The following is a 22,097-nucleotide window of genomic DNA, read 5'->3' on the forward strand; positions in this document are numbered from 1 at the left end:
GTTGAGATTTATGAATGAGTGGCCCTGATGGCCAAATAAAATATCTGTCTCTATATTATTATTCTTTCTCCCAGAGCCTTTCCCACTGCTAATACCTTGTATGATAATGTGTTTCTTTGCGGGCAGAAGTTTTGCTTCTCCCCTAGTTTGTGATCCTTGGCTAGACCTAAACTGGGTTCAGTAATGAATATTTATCCTTAGCCAAAATCAAAAATTACTTACTTTATGCCTCAAGGCATTCAGCTGCTCTTGCAGCTAGAATGTCACTAGTGAGCCTGTCTTTGGTCCCAGAACTGAATTCTTAGCCTTAGCAAATTGGAATTCCACCAGCGGCAATGACTAAGGTCCCAATGCTTGCAAACCTTTGCTCTCTCCACATATGCATTTGCCCAAAAGAAGTACAGCTGTTAAGATGCACAAACCTAACTCCCCAGTCTCAGGCCTTTGTGCATATATTGGCCATGTTCTGTCAACTCTGCTAAATGTTTACTTTGAGCTAGAAAAGGAAAATGGAGATCAGGGTTTTGAAATCTTTCCCTTAAAAACAGGATTGGACCATATGTGATCATGATGATTTCTCCTCTTCCTCCTCCTCCCTTTTCTTCTCTCTCTCTCTCTCTTTTTTTTTTTTAAAGAATACCATGCCACCTATTCTTTTCCCTTAATCGTCACCTTTGTTTTTTGTCTTGAAATGATAGAACAAGCCCATAAAAAAGACCTCAAAGGAAGAAGTGCCTTTGTCCCAGGCACCTCTCTCCACCTCTCAGAAGAGTCCCATTCCCTACCCTGTGCCTGGGGATTTCAGAACTCCTTTTATTCAGAGTGGAGTGAGTGGGGCATGGCGTATGTCTTGGTGTATCACATAGAGGCGATATATTCCGGGAAGATGAAATTCAGATGGATGAAGAGGGCTGCAAGGGGAAAGTAACATTTATATAAAGCCTGAAAGGATGAAGAAACTAGGTAGAGATGAGGCAAGAACATTGCTGAAAATAAAAGATACTGTGGAAACTTACAGTTTCTCAGTAGGCTGACATAGTTATAGAATATGGAGGAGAACAAGTTACATTACACTTGTGATAAAAGTATGTGGTAGAGAGGTGGTTAAGGGTTTTGAATGACTATTAAGGAGTTTTCAATTTATTGATAAAGTTGGGATAAGTGCTGTCTATCTGTCTGTCCCTCCCAGCATCTAGAGAACTGGCCTTTATGGATTGCATTAACGGGCTCCCTTGTCATCTGAATTTATATTATGTTTGGTTGAAGTGGAGCGTACCTTGAGGGAGGAAAGAGAGAGGGGGCTGGGTATTCATAATCCTGGCTCCAGCCAGGATTATGGCTCCAGCACCATTCTAGCTGGCTGGCGGCAGTGATGGGTCCATGAGGGGCCCTATGTAGACCTCAGCTGTACCTCTTCTCAGTCTTCCTCCTTCCAGCCTAGGCTGGTAACAGGCCTGATGTCATTGGCCCAGCCTACTGCCACATCATGTATGGTGTCTTTATATTCTGGCCACACCTTTGCAAATTATCATTTTATCAAACACTCCTCACTTCCCCAATTGGAGTATATCAGCTGTTTCCTGCTAGGGCCTTAACTGATGCAAGCCAGGAAAGTGTTTTAAGAATGACAAGAAGTCTTTTCAGACTGTAAGAAGAATGACCAGATCATATTTATGGTTAAAATAAAAGAATGCAGAGCATGAGAACAGATTAGGATAAGATTATAAAAGCGATCATCTGTCTAGAGGACATAATCCTATTTCAGAGGTTTGGATAAGAGACAATGAGAACTTGAACTTGAGCAGTGGCAACTGACCTGATATAACTGGTGAGGAAAAAACACGTGTCAGAGTTGATCCAAGACTGTATTACTTAGACAGCTGCATAGTTGATAATGCCGCTAACAAAAATCCAAAAACCCAGGGAGATAAACAGGTTGGGTAATAGGGAAGAAAACTATTTTGATATCCTGTATTTTCTTATACATAAAATGAGGAAGTTGAACTAAAGTTTTCCCGAATACCTGTCATGTGTAGCTTTTTGGCACCAGGGATTGGTTCCATGGAAGACAATTTTTCCACAGACTGGGAGTGGGGTGATGGTTTCAGGGTAATTCAAGTGTATTACATTTATTATGGACTTTGTTCTTATTATATTGTGATAGATAATGAAATGATTATACAATTCACCATAATGTAGTATCAGTGGGCGCCCTGAGCTTGTTTTCCTGCAGCTAGATGGTCCCATCTGGGGGTGATGGGAGAGCAATGGGTTGTTGTTATTGTTCAGTCGCTCAGTCGTGTCCAACTTTTTGTGACCCCCATGGACCGCAGCACGCCAGGCTTCCCTGTCCTTCACCATCTCCTGGAGCTTGTTCAAACTCATGTCCACTGAGTCAATGATGCCATCCAACTATGGGGAGCAGCTGTAAAATACAGATGAAACTTTACTCGCTCACCTATCATTTACCTCCTTCTGTGTGGCCTGGTTCCTAACAGGCCATGACTAGGGGCCAGGGGATTGGGAAATCCTGATGCATAGGCCACCCCCACAATTCAGGGCATGACTATATATTATGTTTACTGTTATTTTTAATTTATTATCTTTAAATAGACTTAGGATTTACTCCTTCGGGCCCTGAGTATTGCCTGGTTGTGATGTATTAATAACTGTGTTAAACCTTTCAGCTATTAGTGTGCCTTTTATCTGACTGAGTAGTGTCCTGTCTTTATCTTTGCATTACAATTCTCCAAGAGAGTTAATGCTTAATTTTAAAAATTAAAAGTGTCTAACTTACAATTCAAAATTAGACCAGGCACTTAGCGAATCTATCTGTATGGTGGTCTTGACCACACAGATGACTGATGATTAGAAACAGCAATATCTGGGACTCAGTTCTAATTCTATTTGCAGATAAATCTCTGGGAAGCACAGACAGCAGTGTTTGTTTACTCTGTTCTTTGCCTAACACACAGTGTGCTTTTCACAAATAACATGTAGGGCAGATGAAAAATAAGGTGGCTAGGAGCTGTAATGTATTTGCAGTAATATATCAAAGTCTTGGAATTCAGGCCCTATAAGTCAAATATGCCCAAGACATAGAATGAATGATGCCAGCTACCATTTTTCCAGACTCCAGTGTTCAAGAAGAACTTATTGGTCAAAGGAAGATAAAATAAATTTTCAGAAATACTAGGTTTACTTCTTCCTTTCCCATAAAAATAAAACACAAAAGGAAAAACTTTCACAAACACTAACCACAGAAGCTGTGTCATCTGCAAATCTTCCCAGATGACGTTGGACAAAAGCAAGCACTCCTACTTCTGAGTGTCCAAAGTGCTTTGTTCTCAGCCTTGTTTTTTCCTCATCACATTGACTTTTGGTTTGATGTCTCCTATATCAGATTGTGAACTTCTTGATGGTAGGGTCCATGTCCTATTCATATTCATATTCCTAAGTTCAACAAATAGCAGTTAGAAAATGCATCTTAGTAATTATTTGTTTGAGGAACCAGAGGAACCAGTAACTATTATTTGAGGAACCAGAGATCAAATTGCCAATATCCACTGGATCATCAAAAAAGCAAGAGAGTTCCAGAAAAACATCTATTTCTGCTTTATTGACTATGCCAAAGCCTTTGACTGTGTGGATCACAAGAAACTGTGGACAGTTCTGAAAGAGATGGGAATACCAGACCACCTGACCTGCCTCTTGAGAAATCTGTATTCAGGTCAGGAAGCAACAGTTAAGAACTGGACATGGAACACCATACTGGTTCCAAATGGAAAAGGAGTACGTCAAGGCTGTATATTGTCACCCTGCTTATTTAACTTATATGTAGAGTACCTCATGAGAAACGCTGGGCTGGAAGAAACACAAGCTGGAATCAAGATTGCTGGGAGAAATATTAATAACCTCAGATATTCAGATGACACCACCCTTACGGCAGAAAACAAAGAACTAAAGAGCCTCTTGATGAAAGTGAAAGAGGAGAGTGAAAAAGTTGGTTTAAAGCTCAACATTCAGAAAACTAAGATCATGGCATCCAGTCCCATCACTTCATGGCAAATAGATGGGGAAACAGTGTCAGACTTCATTTTTTTGTGCTTCAAAATCACTGCATATGGTGACTTGCAGCCATGAAATTAAAAGACGCTTACTCCTTGGAATGAAAGTTATGACTAACCTAGACAGCATATTAAAAAGCAGAGACAGGAGGAGGTCCTAAGATGGTGGAGGAATAGGATGGGGAGACCACTTTCTCCCCAACAAATTCATCAAAAGAACATTTAAATGCTGAGTAAATTCCACAGAACAACTTCTGAATGCCGGCAGAGGACATCAGGCACCCAGAAAAGCAGCCCATTGTCTTCAAAAGGAGATGGAGAAGTCTTGAGGCTACTGTAAAAATAAGATTGAAAACCAGATGCAGGAGGCGTAAGTCCAAATCCTGAGAACACCAGAGAACTCCTGACTCCAGGGAACATTAATCAACAGGAGCTCATCAAACGCCTCCATACCTACACTGAAACCAAGCACCACCCAAGGGCCAACAAGTTCCAGAGCAAGACATACCACACAAATTCTCCAGCAACACAGAAACACAGCCCTGAGCTTCAATATACAGGCTGCCCAAAGTCACTCCAAACCCACTGACATCTCATAACTCATTACTGGACACTTCATTTCTCTAGAGAAAAGAAATCCAGCTCCACCCACCAGAACACCGACACAAGCTTCCCTAACCAGGAAACCTTGACAAGCCACCCGTACAACCCCACCGACAGCGAGGAAACTCCACAATAAAGAGGACTCCACAAACTGCCAGAATACAGAAAGGCCACCTCAAACACAGCAATATAAACAGGATGAAGAGACAGAGGAATACCCAGAAGGTAAAGGAACAGGATAAATGCCCACCAAACCAAACAAAAGAGGAAGAGATAGGGAATCTACCTGAGAAAGAATTCTGAATAATGATAGTGAAAATGATCCAAAATCTTGAAATCAAAATGGAATCACAGATAAATAGCCTGGAGACAAGGACTGAGAAGATGCAAGAAAGGTTTAACAAGGACCAAGAAGAAATAAAAAAGAGTCATTATATAATGAATAATGCAATAAATGAGATAAAAAAACACTCTGGAGGGAACAAATAGTAAAATAACGGAGGCAGAAGATAGGATTAGTGAAGTAGAAAATAGAATAGTATAAATAAATGAATCAGAGAGGAAAAAAGAAAAACGAATTAAAAGAAATGAGGACAATCTCAGAGACCTCCAGGACCATGTTAAATGCCCCAACATTCAAATCATAGGAGTCCCAGAAGAAGAAGACAAAAAGAAAGACCATGAGAAAATACTTGAGGAGATAATAGTTGAAAACTTCCCTAAAATGGGGAAGGAAATAATCACCCAAGTCCAAGAAACCCAGAGAGCCCAAACAGGATAAACCCAAGGCGAAACACCCTAAGATGCATATTGATCAAATTAACAAAGATCAAACACAAAGAACAAATATTAAAAGCAGCAAGGGAAAAACAACAAATAACACACAAGGGGATTCCCATAAGGATAACAGCTGATCTTTCAATAGTAACTCTTCAGGCCAGGAGGGAATGGCAGGACATACTTAAAGTGATGAAAGAAAATAACCTACAGCCCAGATTACTGTACCCAGCAAGGATCTCATTCCAATATGAAGGAGAAATCAAAAGCTTTACAGACAAAGCTTTACAGAGTTGGTGATGGACAGGGAGGCCCAGCTTACTGCACTCTATGGGGTCACAGAGAGTCGGACATGACTGAGCAACTCAACTGAACTGAATTATTTGTTAAATCAGATTTCTTAGCCTGTTTCCAGTAGGGTGTTTGAGTCCAAATGAACATCTTATATTCCAAGAAATATTTTACTTGGCTTCAGTGCTCCAAGATTTATTTCTGCTAGAATCCTCACAGATGACTCTTAAAGTTAGGATATCATTGTTGAGTTTTATTAAAAAATTTCAATCCAGCTTGATTGGCTGAAAGCGAATAAAGGAATTCCAAATGATGCCTACGTGTATGACCTTTAGCAGAATCATTACTGAATTCCATGATGGGCTACAAAATCAGCCCATAGTCAGGAGCTTAAATCCTGGAATATGAATGAAGGACATTAGAGAAAACCAAAATCCTGTAAGTATGCACATTCATACTCTATGGAAGAAATTGGATGTCAAAACACTGGGCATTTCAGGGAGGCAGGAAATTTAAATTTAAGAAGTGACTATATTCACTCATCCCAATATCATCCTCACACTATATAATTTCATTTGGATATTTATATGTGTGACAGATTTTACCCTGAATGTTTCTGAAAACAATGCCTGGCATCTGACAGTCTAATCTAGTCCATCTAGGTGGTAATCTAATTATCAGTTTTATTCATAATGATATTATTACTCCCATTCTACTTTTTTAAATTTTATATTGGAATATAGCCAATTAACAATGTTGTGATAGTTTCAGATGCACGGTGGAGTGACTCAAGTATACATATACATGTGTCCACTCTCCCCCTTTATAGATGAGCATATAGATTTACTCTTAAAGTAATACTCATATTTATCAAATGAACAAAATTTAAAATTTCACATGAATGTTCAAAATATTTGCTGCAAATAACTAGTAGCTCCTTAAGCAACCACTCCTCTGATCATTGGTGCTTCCCTGGTGGCTCAGATGGTAAAGATTCTGCCTGCCAATTCAGGAGACCCAGATTCGATCCCTAGGTCGGGAAGATCCCCTAGAGAAGGCAGTGGCTACCCACTCCAGCATTCTTTTCTGGAGAATCCCATGGACAGAGGATCTTGGCAGGCTACAGTTCCTGGGGTTGCAAAGAGTTGACTGTACAAAATCAGCTTACATGCAATGTGTCAGGGATACAAGTCTGCAATAATACAGGCTTCAGTGGTTTGTACATATGTGTGTTGTCATTGCTAACTTTCCCAAGTTGTTTCAATTCTGTTGTCATCAGATACAGACTCCAAATAGTCTAAGAAATAAATTCTGTGTGAAAAAATAGAAAGAGCACTTTACTGTATAATAGCTCCATGTTCTAATTATTTGATCTGAAGATAGCTATTTTCCCATTTCAATACAGATGACTGTTTAGCAGAAATAGTCCTCGGGGCAAGATTCAAGGCGCTTTTCAGCATCATCTTTCTGTTCACTATTAATCTTACATGAGCAGGAAGACAGAATTTCAGTCCTGATGTATTTCAGTGTTTCATTTGTTTCTGTCTATCCAAGCAATCAGAGTAGAAGAATGTGTTGTAGGGAAACCAGAGTTGCTCCTTGAAAGAGGTAACCTGTTTAAATGAGGAAGTACAGGAAGGTAGTAAAGATAAGTGAGGCATGTGCTATTAGCAAACCATTTAGCTCTACAATGGCATGTAGCAAATACATTAAGTCACTATTGCCAGAAAATCAGAATTCTAAATGTTGTTCATTATTAATGATACTAGAGGGTAGGGAATTTCAAAGAGGGGATGATGGGATCAGCTCCATAATTTTTCTTCACGAACTGCTTTGCCATCCTCCTGCTAGACTCTTTTCTGCTTTCACATCATCTTTGATAGCATTTCTCCTTAGAACCATCCTTAGGGACACTCTTAACAAGTTCAATGATCTGTTTACTGTGTGGGAATCTCTAGCTCACCAATGAATCAAAGGACACAATTACAACAGACCTTGAAGGCCAGCCTGTTTTTATCTTTGGAAAGAGAAACACATATATCAGAAACTCTTAATAATTCATTAATATACTTGTTGGCAAACATTTATTAATCACCTAGTATGTGCTGGGCACTGTGCTCTTGGCTGGGGATATAGAAATACAGGATAATGTACAGTCTGGTGGAGAAGGCATATAGAAAAGCAAATAATGTCATTTCTTCAACAAGCATATATGCAGCTACTTCCTACTAAGTTTTGGAGAAACACAAGTAAAGAAGAGGTCAAGTCTATTTCAGAGGTGAAAATAATATGGTGGGGGGGGTTGAGAAAGGATTTATGTGCTACATCACTCAAGTCTGAATTCATAGGTTGAAAACCCCAGATGAAAAGCAGGAAGAGCAGACAGAACAACTTGTGTCAAGGTACAGGCTGTACTGGAGAATGGTGTGGGTTAATGTGATGGCTTAATGTGTAAAGAATCTGCCTGCTAATGCAGGAGATACAGGTTCAATCTCTGGGATGGGAAGATCCCCTGGAGAAGGAAATGGCAACCCACTCCAGTATTCTTCCTGAAAAGTCCCATGAACACAGGAGCCTGGTGCACTATAGTCCATGAGTTGCAAAGAGTCAGACATGACTAAGCATGCAAACACAGATAAGGAAAAATGATAGGAAATTAAGAATTTAAGAAATCTACATAGAATGCTAATCATGTGCTTGTGTACATAAAAATTTCTCTTTATATTTTAAAACTAAGTTGTTTTAGAATAACTATAAGAAAATGCAGTTTTATTGCTTTTTAAAAATTTTAAGCACTATGATCTGAATGAATTCAAAGATCCAAGAGAGTTTTAATAAATGTATTGATAAACCCAATATAGGGTATATTTAAAGGAATTCGTTGGTATTTGTAAGTCATAATGAAGTAAGTCAGTTTTTCTACACAGATTATCATATGGAGTTGTCAACTTTAAATTGTCTAAAATGATTTAGAAAGAAGCAAGTTGCTAGGCGATTGCTAAGGGAACTCACGAAGGCTGATAATTAACTTCAACACTGCAATCAGTTTCAATCAAACAGATTATGTGTCTAAGGGAATTCAATAAGAAAATTAGAGTGAGTTTTCATATAGAGCAATTTACATGAAAAAATATTTCATTCTGATTGAAAAAAGTTATATAGTACTTGGCCCTTTCCAATTGTGGGACTTTGGGTATCACATTCATTCAAAGAGAAAGGAAGAGAACATATTTTCAGAAGATAAAAAAAAATATATATATATATATATATATATTTTCAGCTAGCAAAAAGTTATTAGAAATCAGAAGTAGAAACCAGCCAGGCACATGTGTATTTACTCATATCTAAACACCAGTGTTAGCAGAACAGAGCTATCTAAACTGTATGATGAAGGACCAGCTGTGTTTTGTTTTGTTTTCAATCCATCACATACCAATGCTTTTGTAAGACGTACTGGGAAAGTGAAATTAAAAGACACACAAGGCACTAGTCCAGATTTCTTATTCTTAGTCTCAGCACACAAATAGCAACAAACATTTCTAAACAGCTATCCTCAATTTTTGTATTTATGTCATCTTGGAACAGTAAACAGAATAAGACCATAACCAAATATAAATCACACTCTTGAGTAGTTCTGCAGTAGAGTACATGGCTCATATTTGGGGCTCAAGAAATGTTTCCTAGATAAATTAATTATAAAGATTTTAGCTCCGCCTATAGGAAGTTAATATTCTAGTTGGAGAGATGTGAGTGTAGATAAATAAATGCAACAAAGTTCATTTTTCTAGACAGATTCTTACACAGCATTTTCAATTTTAAATTGTCAAAGATTTAGAAAGAAGCCAGTTTCTAGGTGATTGCTAGGGGAAGTCACAAGACTGATAATTAACTTCAATACTGCAATCAGTTTTTAAGCAAAGAAATTATGTGTCTAAGGGAATTCAATAAGGAAATTAGAGTGAGTTTTCATATGGAGGAATTTACAGAGAAAAATATTTCATTTCAATTAACAAAAATATCATGTAGCCTGATGGTAAAATGCACAATGCACACTGAAGTACAAAGAAGAGATGTGGTTTACCTGGCTCCAAGGCTGGCAAAGACTCTGGTCGATGAGAATGGTGTGTGCGTGCTGACTGGCTACAGTCACATCCGACTCTGTGACACTGTGGACTGTAGCCCACCAGGGTCCTCTGTCCATAGGATCCTCCAGGCAAGAACACTGGAGTGGGTTGCCATGGTCTCCTCCAGGGCATCTTCCCAACCCAGGAATCGAATCCACGTCTCATGTCTCCCACATTGGCAAGCCAGTTCTTTACCACTCGTGCCACCTGGGAGGGTATTTAAGAGCAAAAATAGGAATTATGAAAAAACATGACCTACCTAAAACCTAGCCTAAGGAGTGTAGCCGCAACAGGAGGTAGGTAGATGTTGAGAAGAAATGCTAAAAAGAGAGGAATCAGGAAAGACTGCAATAAGGATCTTGTCTTTTAGGTAAATGATTTACAAGGAGCCGGGCAGGACAGAGGCAAGGAGCTCATTCAGGGGAAACACCTCATTATCTTTTCCAAATTGGAAAACCATCACCTCACCCTCAAGATTCAGATACACAGTAGCATAATGAATGGAATTTTGGAAATACAACAAAGTGCCAGAAAAGAATTAAAGATTATATTTAATGTCACCACCCAGAGATGCAGACTGTTACATTTTGATGTGTCTTCTTCCAAACCTTTATCCATGTGCACACACATACATACGCTTTTCATCTTGAAAGTCTGTGTTTTCCTCTGCGTCTGGTTCCCACTAGGTGGCTGTGGATGTGCTAACACTGCACTCGGGAGGAGAAGCTGGCAGAGACCGCCTTCCTGTTGGCAACACGGGGTCTCCTTAGAGTTAAGCTACGGAAACCTGGGTCAGCTTTATTCATCCTAACTGCCTCCATATTCCTGGGCATGTTCCCATTTAAGTACTCTCCCACAGCTAGATCCAATTAAACAGTGACAGTTTTTGCGGTCAGTGATATTTATTTCCTGCCTGAGAAGAGTCGGAGAAAAAATAGGGCAGCTGCTGTATCATGTGAATCGGTTTAGCAAATTTGATGTCCCAGTTGTCCTTTGGTTTTGTGACCCTGGATGATTAATCCTTTCCCCTCCTTTTTGTGGCATTTCTGGTTACATTTGCAAAGCCAATGTTTTCTGAATTTTCTCACCCAAAACATTTGGTTCAGATTGTTTCATAAGGACTCGCAAATGAAAACTTGAGTTCATGGACATTCCCCGCACCGCCCCCGACCACCCCCCCTTCCCCCTGCCACAACTGCCCCCAATTATCACTGCTTTTCCAAATTGGGTTGTTTCTTTTCTTTCTTTCCTTTATTACAGATTGTTTTAATTCTTTTTTTTTTTAAGTTGTCATCTTTCCAAAGGTAGACACCATTTTATAGCTCAATATTTTTGTTTACTACTCATCACGATTTCTTCCCTTTTTTCTTTAGCAGTGGTCAGATAATACAGCATTTTAACATATTCAGTGAGAAAAGGATGATTTAATAGACTTGGTTTATTGTTTCTCATACTGCCTTATAATGTTGTACAATTTTATTCTAGCTGTAGATTCTTATAACAGATTTAATGTGCCACGATGTAATTACACACTGCAGATTGTAATCTTGGTGCTGGCTTTTTTATGATAAACACAACCATATGAAAATGCCCCCCAAATCAGATTCTCTAAGGTACTGTTGTGTTTCAAGGTTTCCATTAAATCCTTCCCCTCTGGCCACCACCTCTCCTAGATAGTTTTTACCGAAGCACACTTGGGCATAATCTCAGTGTGATATTTTTTAAGGATTTTAGTTGAAACAACTTAATGAAGCACATTGCTGGTCTTCCTAAAATAATATTGTGGGGCCTTGTTACTTTGTTAATCTTGATGATAGAGACAGGATACAGACCATAAATGTCTTTCCTCCTAAGCTGGAGATGTGCTTCTAAGCAACTGGCTTTGGTTTGTTTTGTTTTGAAAGCGTGACCTATGGTAACTGATTCTTTTGTCCTGCTTAAATTTGCATTGGAGAATCTTCAAATCAAAGTTGTATCCTGTATGAATTAAATACATAGACTGGACCATACCCATTTCATGGACCGTCCCCAGCGCATTCCCTCTGGGTCGATTCTATTTTCCAGTTCTCAGAATCCCTTTCTCCACTTCCTATCTACTTCTCATCTGTCTTATATTCTTCTGTTGTGCTTATCTTTGCAAGCTGCTGTAAATTTGTTTTCATTACAAAAAGGACAAAGCAGTGTCTGAATTTTAAAATTTGTGATACCGTTCCTTAAAAACAGTTTATTCAAACAGGCTAAAATTTGGATTGGAAATGATCAGAGACCAGGTATAAAATAAAACTATCTAGGGTTTTCAGAAAAGAAAGATGATATATGTAAATCGTGTGGCACTCATGGTTGCACAGAAAATGCAGTGCACAATCTCTCCCCATTACTAAACTTAAAAATGAACAAACCAAAAAAATCAAAACAAGCAAACCTCATTTTCATAGGTTTTAAAATCAGGAAGCAAAAAAAGAGCATTAATTTTTATAATGGGATAGAGAATAAAAATTAATAGTACCCTAACTAAGAATCAAACATTTCTAAAAAGATCTCTTCTTGACCAAAAGAAATATGTTTACTAGATATGAGTAAAAGTAGGGATCAAAAATATTTTATTTTTATTAGGATTTTATAATATATTTTCCCTTTACCTGAAAGATTAAGCACACTCAGGAAGACTTCATAGAAACTCTTAGAACTGAAAATATTTAGAAAAACCAAATTGAAGAGTGTAAAATGACAGAGACTGAAATGAGTAAAGTAGAATTGAGATTTACTTCTGAGGGACACCTCAAGTTCACCATTATTCAGGGTAAGCAAAATTTAATATAATAGGCATTACTCCCAGAATAAATGAATTCCATTTTCACCAGTGAAATGATTGTATTTCATAATTTAGATGGATCCTTTTTTAAAAAATATGTCACATGTACTTTTACTGTTAGAAAACATTTTCCCCAGTAGCAACAAATCATATACTTCATAGCCTGAAAACTCACATCAACTCCTGATATTTATACATGGATATTTCATACCATTTTTCAGAGATACATACGAGATGTAGGAAACACAGACCTTTATTTTTCAAATGTTGGAAAGTGAGTTATTTCTACCAAATTAATTTTTCACCAATTGTATGATTTTTTCATTTCCTGTGTGATGAAATGGATAGAGGGACCAGCCCTGTTCTATTATACTCTTCTCCCCCTGGTGGGTCAGCTGGTAAAGAATCCACCTGCAATGTGGGAAACCTTGGTTCCGATCCCTGAGTTGGGAAGATCCTGTGGAGAAGGGAACGGCTACCCACTCCAGTATTCTGGCCTGGAGAATTCCATGGACTGTATAGTCCACGGGGGTAACAAAGAGTCGGAAACAACTGAGGGACTTTCACTTTCACTTCATCTTCAGGAAAGCCCCCAGGCTACCCCTCTGGCCTGGCACTTAACCAGCTGAAAAAAAAAAATAGAAAGAGACAGAGATCAAAAGTAGGCTCCTGGCCCACTTAGTCTTGGGCTAAATGGAACAGAAATCTAAACACAAATGTGATTCCAAGGTCACAATAGTAAAAATGAATGTCTTTCTCTGAGTATTGATGAAGTATATTGCTAGGAGTGGGCATGGAAGAACAGAGTAGAGAGTTAGCTGGTGGATCATCAAGACTTCAGACTATATACATTTGTTGTTATTCTTTCTGTAAATATTCACTTGATTCCTATAACACTAGGTACTACACTAGGTGCTATGATAGAAGAGGAAGCCAGATAAGGAAGAACCTCATTTAACCCTCTGTAAAAAAATGCATGAACAAGATGATTGCAAAGGTCCTTGCTAACTCTACACTCAGTCGTGTCCGACTCTTAACGACCCCATGGGCTGCAGCCCACCAGGCTTCTCCATCCATGGGATTTTCCAGGCAAGAGTACTGGCGTAGGGTGCCATTGCCTTCTCCCTAAATAAATAAATCTATTATAAAAAGTTAAAAGTACTACAGTGAGTATTATTGCCAATGTTGTCACTTCCTTCTCCCCCCCCCCCCCTTTATTCCAATGTCCTTTCATTGGTCCCAAGCTTTGGGGTCAGGAGAAAGAAGTAGGGAATTTAAATGAAAATATCAATGGCAAAAGGAGAAAATAAGAAAAGAAGGTAAAAGAATAGCACTGAACCATTAGTGGGCATCTACTTGTGGTGGGCATTTTATAAACATGTAATTTAATCTAAGAGACAGAAATCTAGTAAGCTGCCACCTTCTAAAAGAAATTAGATCTAGAGTCAGGAGCCACATACTGATTAACTCTGTAAGTACAGGACCTAAAGCAGTCTTTGATAGATAATATGTGTCCTAGAAATATTGGATACATTTAAATAGATGAATATGAAAGATGATAAATAATATAATCAGCATTCTAGCATTCCACCATCTGGAGGAATGGGTCACCACATTATAGACATCATTTTCCTTTAGACACTTAGAACAGTTATTTCTTAGATCTTAGAATGTTCTTTAGCATTTAGAAACAAACATAGAAATCATTTCTTTAGTGGAAGCATGAGAGCAAATTCCTTCACACACACACACACATGCACAACGAATATCTTTTGGTAAATAAATGATCATGTTTATCTCTTCAAATCACCTTGATGGCTACATTAGGAGTACCCAGTTTCAGAGAGTGTTGTTCTTCATACTTTTTTCATAGACAGATTTTTTACAGTACAGTTTTATAATACAGTCCACCTGCATATAACAGAAACCATTGAGCATGGCCCTCTCAGTGTTGTTCCACCCTAATAATTTGTGCTAAAGTTTTGAGCTCACTTGAGCATATTCTAAGCTTACTTTTAAGTATGAAAACATTGTGACAGCTTTACTCCTGTGAGATGGTAGCAAGGAGAAGATATTTGGTGGATTTGACTTAAGAAGACTGACCAGTTTCCCCAACACACAAAATTGGAGAAAAAGATGTCTGTTGTTAACAAAAAGAAAGTAAACTACTGACTGATAACCAAAAACAATAATAAATTTAGTAAAGAAAATGAATAAGACATTCACTAAGACAAATTATAAAAGCAGATTACAATTATTAATAAACTTACAATATGTGTAAATAGATGTTTATTTTGAAGTATAGACTTGTCAGTTAAAACAATTCAGGCACTGTCTTGTCATTCTTTTCTATCAGCTTCCTGATAGCCATTTTTCAACTGCAGAATGCTGTCACCTTGTTTTTTTTCAACCTAGATAAAAGCTTATTCACTTATCTAAAGATGTTCACATTAAATGGCAATCAGACTCAACCTTAAAACTGTCCAAACATTGCCATAATAATTTTTTTCATACACTAGCATTACAATTTGGATTTTTATTAATGAAGATTTTATAGGTCTGCTAAGCTAATGGAGAAGGCAATGGCACCCCACTCCAGTACTCTTGCCTGGAAAATTCCAGGGACAGAGGAGCCTGTTAGGCTGCATGGGGTCGCGAAGAGTTGGACACGACTGAGCGTCTTCACTTTCACTTTTCACATTGGAGGAGAAAATGGCAACCCACTCCAGTGTTCTTGCCTGGAGAATCCCAGGGACCGCGAACCTTGGTGGGCTGCCGTCTATGGGGTCACACAGAGTCGGACATGACTGAAGCAACTTAGCAGCAGCAGCAGCAAGCTAGAGATTAATGTGTTTATCAATAAGAAACCTTAACCAGAACAATTATATAAGAAAAAGAGACAGAAGCCATCCAAATTGGAAAGGAAGAAAGAAAATTATACTATAAATGACATGAACATGTATAGATAGAAAACTCAAAAAAATCTGTAAGAAAGCTACTAGAATTAATAAACTCAGCAAAGTTTTGATATACAAGATCAACACATAAAAATCAGGTATGCTCTTAAATACCATCAGTGAACAATCAGAAAAAGAAATTAAGGAAATAATCACATTGACAATAGCATATAAGAGAGTAAAATACCTGGGAATAAATTTAACCAGGAGGTGAAAGATTTCTACACTTAAAATTTCAAAGCATTACTGAAAGAAATTAAAGAAAACATAAGTAAGTAGAAAGACATTTTGAGTTTATAGATAGATTTATTATTGTCAAGATGTCAGTACTACACAAAGCAATCTACAGATTCAATACAGTACCCATTAAAACTGCAGCAGCTTTTTTTTTTTTTTTTGCATAAATATAAAACTTATCCTCAAATTAGTATGGAATTACAAAGGCACCAAAGAGCTAAAACAATCTTGATAAAGGATGGACTTGGAGAACTCACTTCCTGATTTCAAAGCTTACCACAAAGCCATAGGAAATGAAACTGTGTGGTATTAGCATGTGAATATAAGTGGAGACCAATGGATTAGAATTAAGAATTGAAATATAAACCCATACATCTATGACGAGTTGAGTTTTGACAAGTCCATTCAATAGAGAAAGAACAGTCTTTTCAATAGATGGTGCCAGGGCAACTGGATTTCTGTATACAAAGGAATGGATTTGAACTCCTACCTCATACCATGCATAAAAATTAACTCAAAATGGGTCAAAGACTTCAATATAAGAGCTAAAACCATCAAATATTTAGGGGAAATCATAGGAGTAAATCTTCATGATCTGAGATTTGGCAATGCCATCTTACATATGATACCAAAAGTAAAGGAAACAAAAGAAAAAAAAATAGATAAATTGGATTTCATCAAAGATGTTCATTTCACTAAGAATGAAATAGTGCCCAACACTGTGAATGCAGTGAATGCCACTGAATTGTACACTCTTAAAAAATGGCTTAAATGGCAAATTTTGTTATATACATATATTTACCACATTTTGATATTAATAAATACAATTAATATTCCTAGAAAACTTTGAGTTATATTCTTAATAAATGGGTGACTTGTAGGGTGTGTCAATTGTAATTTAATAAGGTGGTTAAAAGGTATAAAATAAGCATTTACCTGAAAGTCATGTTTAATGGATGCAACATACAGGAATTTATTTTTTGTTTTTCTTCATTGCCCATCTAAAATAATTTCAGATATCTATTATAACTACTTTCATGTTTTTAATCAACACTGAAACAATTTTTTTAGTTAATAAGCCATGAAGTCAGTTCCTGTGGAGGTATCCATATGCTCACTATATCTAAATTAGAAACTTCTATCAGCCTTATCCTAGTTCTGCACTAACATATCTCTGTTTAGCTCCCTCAGAACACCACCTTATACAGTGCCTGCACACACTGGGTGTAGCCAGAGCTTAATGGTAATTTATGTGAATGCCTGTTAAGTCAGGGGAGGAGAATGCATGTGATTCACGGTTTCCTTTTATCTACTCTAAACTTCTAAATCAATGCCTTTCTGATTCCCAGAGATGATTCTGTTCTTCGAAACCTTAGCTCTTAAAGAGCTGTCTGCTTGGGGCTGGTGCATTGAGACGACCCAGAGGGATGGTACGGGGAGGGAGGAGGGAAGGGGGTTCAGGATGGGGAACATGTGTATACCTGTGGCGGATTCATGTTGATGTATGGCAAAACCAATACAATATTGTAAAGTAATTAACCTCCAATTAAAATAAATAAATTTATATATTTTTTTAAAAAGAGCTGTCTGCCTAATAATGACAGATACAGTAAGTTAAACGCAGCATTTTTTAGCCTCATGCAGACTTAACATTGTACCATACAGTGTTAGGACTTGCAGAAAACTTCATAATGAAACATTTTATGTCCCTTGTAGCAGGATTTGTCATTTTAAGTAAAATTGTTTATGTTTGAGTATCAAACATATAACTGATGAAGGTGGAAATTTATATCATGGAACTTGAAATAGTGATTCTATGGAGTTGACACTTGAAATGTACTTAATTGAGGTATCTATGGGTAGTGGGTATGATTTTACTTCTTAAATAGGAAAGACATTAAGCCCAACAATTCTCAGATTTTCCATATTGGGAAACAGCTCCTGATCTGGGGAAAATTAAAAGTTTGAGATTGCTAATAAACATAATTTGAAGTAAACATAATTTGCTCACCTCCCACTACTCATACTGTGACCCTTCTTTTATTATGGCCCCATATCCTTACACTTATGTATCCCTCTTCTTTCTTTATAGTCACCCACCCCAAAGGCTGGTCGCTTCATTTTAACAGAAAATTATTTAAGACTTAAAATCCTTTCAGAAGAAAAGTAACTTCTATAGCTAAAGCCATAGTAATAATAGGGTTGGAAAATTGATCAATTTACTTGACTTCTGCTTGCCGGTAGTGGTTTAGGTCAGCTGCAGTCTTAGCAGTTCAAAGCCAGAAATAATCATCTCGTATCAAAATCTTTCATGTTGCCTGTGCCTCACTTCTATCCCACTGACAGCAAAGCCTGTCTCTTCAGTTCCTGGTTGCCTGCCCAGTCTTTGGACCATCTGTCCTGTCTGGTCTTATGGTTTGGGTTTCCTCCTGCTTTCTGATTTCATGCCTGATTTCAGCCAAGAATTTTTCTCAGTTGTTGGTGTTTGTGGCTGTCTCATCTTTACCTAGCTCCTAATTTCCATCTTGTTTTAAACCTCAGTCTCTCCTGTACCAGCTTCTGCTTTCACGTTTGACACATTTCAAAACACCGCTTCACTTCCTACCCAGTCTCAGTTTTAAGAGCAGCCCCATCATGCCCTAACTATGCCACTTAATGAGATTAGTGCTCTGAAAACTCAACCTTGACTGGTCTTGGAGAGAGAAAAGGCAAAGAATCAAACACCACTTATTCATTTTCATTAATAATTATAGCAATTGTACATTTTCAATTAGTGGTTAAGTAATTAATTGTTCCTTCATCATTTTAAAGTATATCTGTTTTTTTCCCACAAAATAACTCACAAAAATGGCTGCTACAACCCTCTTCACCTATAACCCAAAGGTGATCTGGTTTAGCTACTGAATATTTAAAAACAGTAGAGGTCAGGAATCTTAGAAAACACTGAATCCACAGGGAGAATGTATTGCCAGCCAGACACAGTTACCCAGATTATGCTGTTGGGTTCATTAATCCTGTTACTTTTTAGAAAAGGACCCTGTGGTTTGGTAGATGAAATGAGAGGTCACACCTCTGACAATATCTTATCAAAGAGGGAATCAGTAAGACTTACTCTTTACGCCCTTTTCTTTCAGAATATAAAGGTACATTATTGACAAGTATTAATTGTCATTATACTCTGATTAAGCAAATATTTCCATGCCTTTTGGGATTCTTACCCAAAAGAATCTACCTGCAACGTGGGAGAACTGGGTTCAATCCCTGGCTTGGGAAGATCCCCTGGAGGATGGCAGGGCAACTCACTCCAGTATTCTTGCCTGAGGATTCCCATGGACAGAGGAGCATAGCAGGCTACTGTCCATGGGGGTCACAAAGAGTCAGACACAATTGAGCAACTAGACACAGCACGTATAACTTTTTCTTCCTGGCTGCCTTCTTAAGACACTGGCAATCATCCTGGAATTGGTCTTCCATTCTCCACTGTGTGTATGTGTATGTGAATGTGTGCATATATGCAATTTTCCTTGTATCTTCAATAGCGTGTATTTAGTTATCTGGTTATATTTATTTTGTTCCTGTGATGAGCATTTGTTTCTTCATCAGTTGTGACCAACTATGCCAGGGCTAGTTGTCTTCTAATAAATCTATTGACTCTTAAGTAACCAAAATATAAAAAGGAATGATCATTTAGGAGCTCAGTTAATCTGAGTCAATTATGCAGATATAAACCAATATGTGAGATTACCAAGGACATGCCTCTTTATGACTCCTGAAAGGAAATACTAACATAAAGTTCTCTTCAAAATGTTCCTATTTAAATTTGCTGTTTAAAATGTTAAATACTTTGACTCATATGCTATGTACACATCATTATGACAGACAATGTCATGGAAAATAGTCCTCAGATTGTGGTGGGCTTGGCACTTTTGAATCTATGGGACTTCACGGTGGTATTTCCTTATAACCAGTTAAGCTTTACATTACATCATTCTTTCTAATGTTGTAACCTTTGTATTATTTTAGTAATATTTAAGAAATTAAGAACAACTTTTTTCTATGCTTGGATTTATTTGGATCTAACTTTTCAGACATCACATTATGTTTGCCTTCAAAGATGTGGTTGCCTTGGTGTCCTACAAAGTAGTCTTTACTTATGGAAATACCTTCATAAAAATAAGTACACTGGCTAGACAGTGTGTCTTCCAAAGATTTGTATCAGATAACAACCTGAAAATGTCCTGTGGTGAATTTCAATACTTACTTTCCTTTTTGTGGCCTTGTGTGCTTTAAGGAAAACTAAAAGAAGTGTTAACCGTGCATTTGTTAATCCAATTTATGGGAACTGGAGCAACCCAGAGAAAACAGAGGTAAGTGGCAATGATAAACTGTATTGTCTGAGAAGGGAAAACACAAGCATATGCACGCACACACGCACACACACACACACACACACAGAGTGTTGTCTGGACATGTTCCCATATCATGGTTAAGAGATGTGTTTTAGTGGACTTATTTCTCCACCAGAGAGATGAGATGGGAAGGATTTTAATTCTCTCTAAATATGCAGTGAGGATTTTCCATTTCAGGATGTTTTCAATCTGCTTATAGAAGAAGTTCACTGTTAAATGGCTTTGTGGTCATAGGAGAAAGAGGCAACAACTCTGGAAAATATCAGTTTAACTGACAGAGTATTAGTCGTTTCCTCACAGTAACTCTTCATGGACTGTTCTTCATATTTTATTCCCAAACACAAAAGGGAGAATAGCATTCTATGCTCTCTTTCAATTCAGGTGTGGGCTGTGAGGGCTGTTACCTGATAATTTAGACAGAGAAAGAAGAAACTGAAGTGTGTTACATCTTTCTTGCCCTTTTTAACAGCTACTCTTTATGAGTGCAATATGAAATAGGCTGGAGAGAAAATGTCAAGTAAAATCCCTCTCATCCCTTTCTTAAGTATGTAATATGAGCATCCATTTGGGTATAAAACAGGATTAGCCATGACACATCACTTCTGTGTGAAAGCTTCCTTACATCTGATTTTAGAAATATTGTATCAAATTAATTCTGTTGTCAAAGTGAGCATATGTTAGAAAACCAATTTTTAATTTTAATGAAAGTCAGTCACAAACAGTTATTACTGTTACTAAAAATAAGTAGCAGAGGTGGTTTCCAACATATTTGAGTTATGTGGTCAAAGTCTAATAAAACACTTGACTTTTCTGTTACCTGATAACTTGGGCTTCCCTTGTGGCTGAGCTAGTAAAGAATCCAGCCTGCAATGCGGGAGACCTGGGTTCAATCCCTGGCTTGAGAAGATCCCCTGGAGAAGGGAAAGTCTACCCACGCTAGTATTCTGGCCTGGAGAATTCCATGGACTGTATAGTCCATGGTGTTGCAGAGTCGGACACAAGTGAGCGACTTTCACTTTACCTGATAACTTAGAAGAGGAAGAAAGAAATTAAAGGCATTACATTTTCATTAATGACATAATACACTCTTTGTGTGTGGTTATGTTAGAAATGAAAATAAGTAAGATATACCTAAGAATACAGAATTAACTTGATTTCAAGTCAATTAAGTCACAGAGCAAAAATGAAAACAGAGTTTTACTCAATGGATAATATTAATAAATAAGAAACAAAAGTAATGTATCTTTTTGACAAAGTAGGAAGGTGCGATATAAACATATTTTCATTTTTACTAAAGAAAAGAAAATTTAATCTTTTTAGTCTTTAGCTTAGTTTAACTTTTAGAATCTGAAAGTTACAAAGGATGTAAGGAAATAAAATGTTTTAAATTTGACATTTTTTTATTAATCATTCCTCTTTGATGTTGTTTCTTTCCATTAAGAATGGCTAGAGAAGAAATCCTGTCATAGCTCTCAACTTTTGTTGCTTTTTTGATTTCTGTTGTTTCAGAAACAAATAACTTTGTATTAAACTAAGTGCACCTTTCCTGACATAACAGAGAAGTAGACGTCTCAGAAAATACTCTTATGAACATTCTTAGAGAAAATTCTCATATTCTGATATACAAATTTAGAAGATAGTATATTGAAAACCACGGACCCATCAGCCAACATCTACAATGATCAACCCATGGTCATTCTTGTTTCACTTCTGCTGCCACCCATTCCCTCCACCCACCAGAATGGTGGTAATATTTTTTAAAATAGACTTTATTTTCTTTGAGAAATTTCAGGTTCAGGACAGAAGGTACATGGATTTTC

At 37.4% G+C, this 22,097-nt stretch overlaps 1 protein-coding gene and 1 long non-coding RNA gene across 4 annotated transcripts in view; one reads left to right on the forward strand and one right to left on the reverse strand.

Moving 5' to 3' along the window:
* Positions 1-22,097, forward strand: part of MALRD1 (MAM and LDL receptor class A domain containing 1) — a 573,786-nt gene that overhangs the window by 549,715 nt on the left and 1,974 nt on the right. The window contains exon 40 of the mRNA XM_055545367.1: positions 20,160-20,235. Coding sequence (XP_055401342.1) covers positions 20,160-20,235 — 76 coding nt within the window. The remainder of the gene's footprint in view (positions 1-20,159; positions 20,236-22,097) is intronic.
* LOC129625400 (uncharacterized) lies at positions 903-10,701 on the reverse strand. 3 transcript variants are annotated; one of them, XR_008701420.1, is made up of 4 exons: positions 10,499-10,701; positions 9,820-10,069; positions 3,259-3,453; positions 903-2,425 (listed from the first exon to the last, which is right to left on the reverse strand). It is a non-coding gene; the product is annotated as an uncharacterized LOC129625400 (long non-coding RNA). The 3 variants fall into 3 exon arrangements; XR_008701419.1 differs by lacking the exon at positions 903-2,425 and having other exon boundaries at positions 3,181-3,453; positions 10,499-10,699; XR_008701421.1 differs by lacking the exons at positions 903-2,425; positions 3,259-3,453 and adding an exon at positions 7,075-7,351 and having other exon boundaries at positions 10,499-10,700.

Source organism: Bubalus kerabau, chromosome 13, assembly GCF_029407905.1.
Source record: "Bubalus kerabau isolate K-KA32 ecotype Philippines breed swamp buffalo chromosome 13, PCC_UOA_SB_1v2, whole genome shotgun sequence".
In the NCBI taxonomy this organism is placed as follows: Eukaryota; Metazoa; Chordata; class Mammalia; order Artiodactyla; family Bovidae; genus Bubalus; species Bubalus kerabau.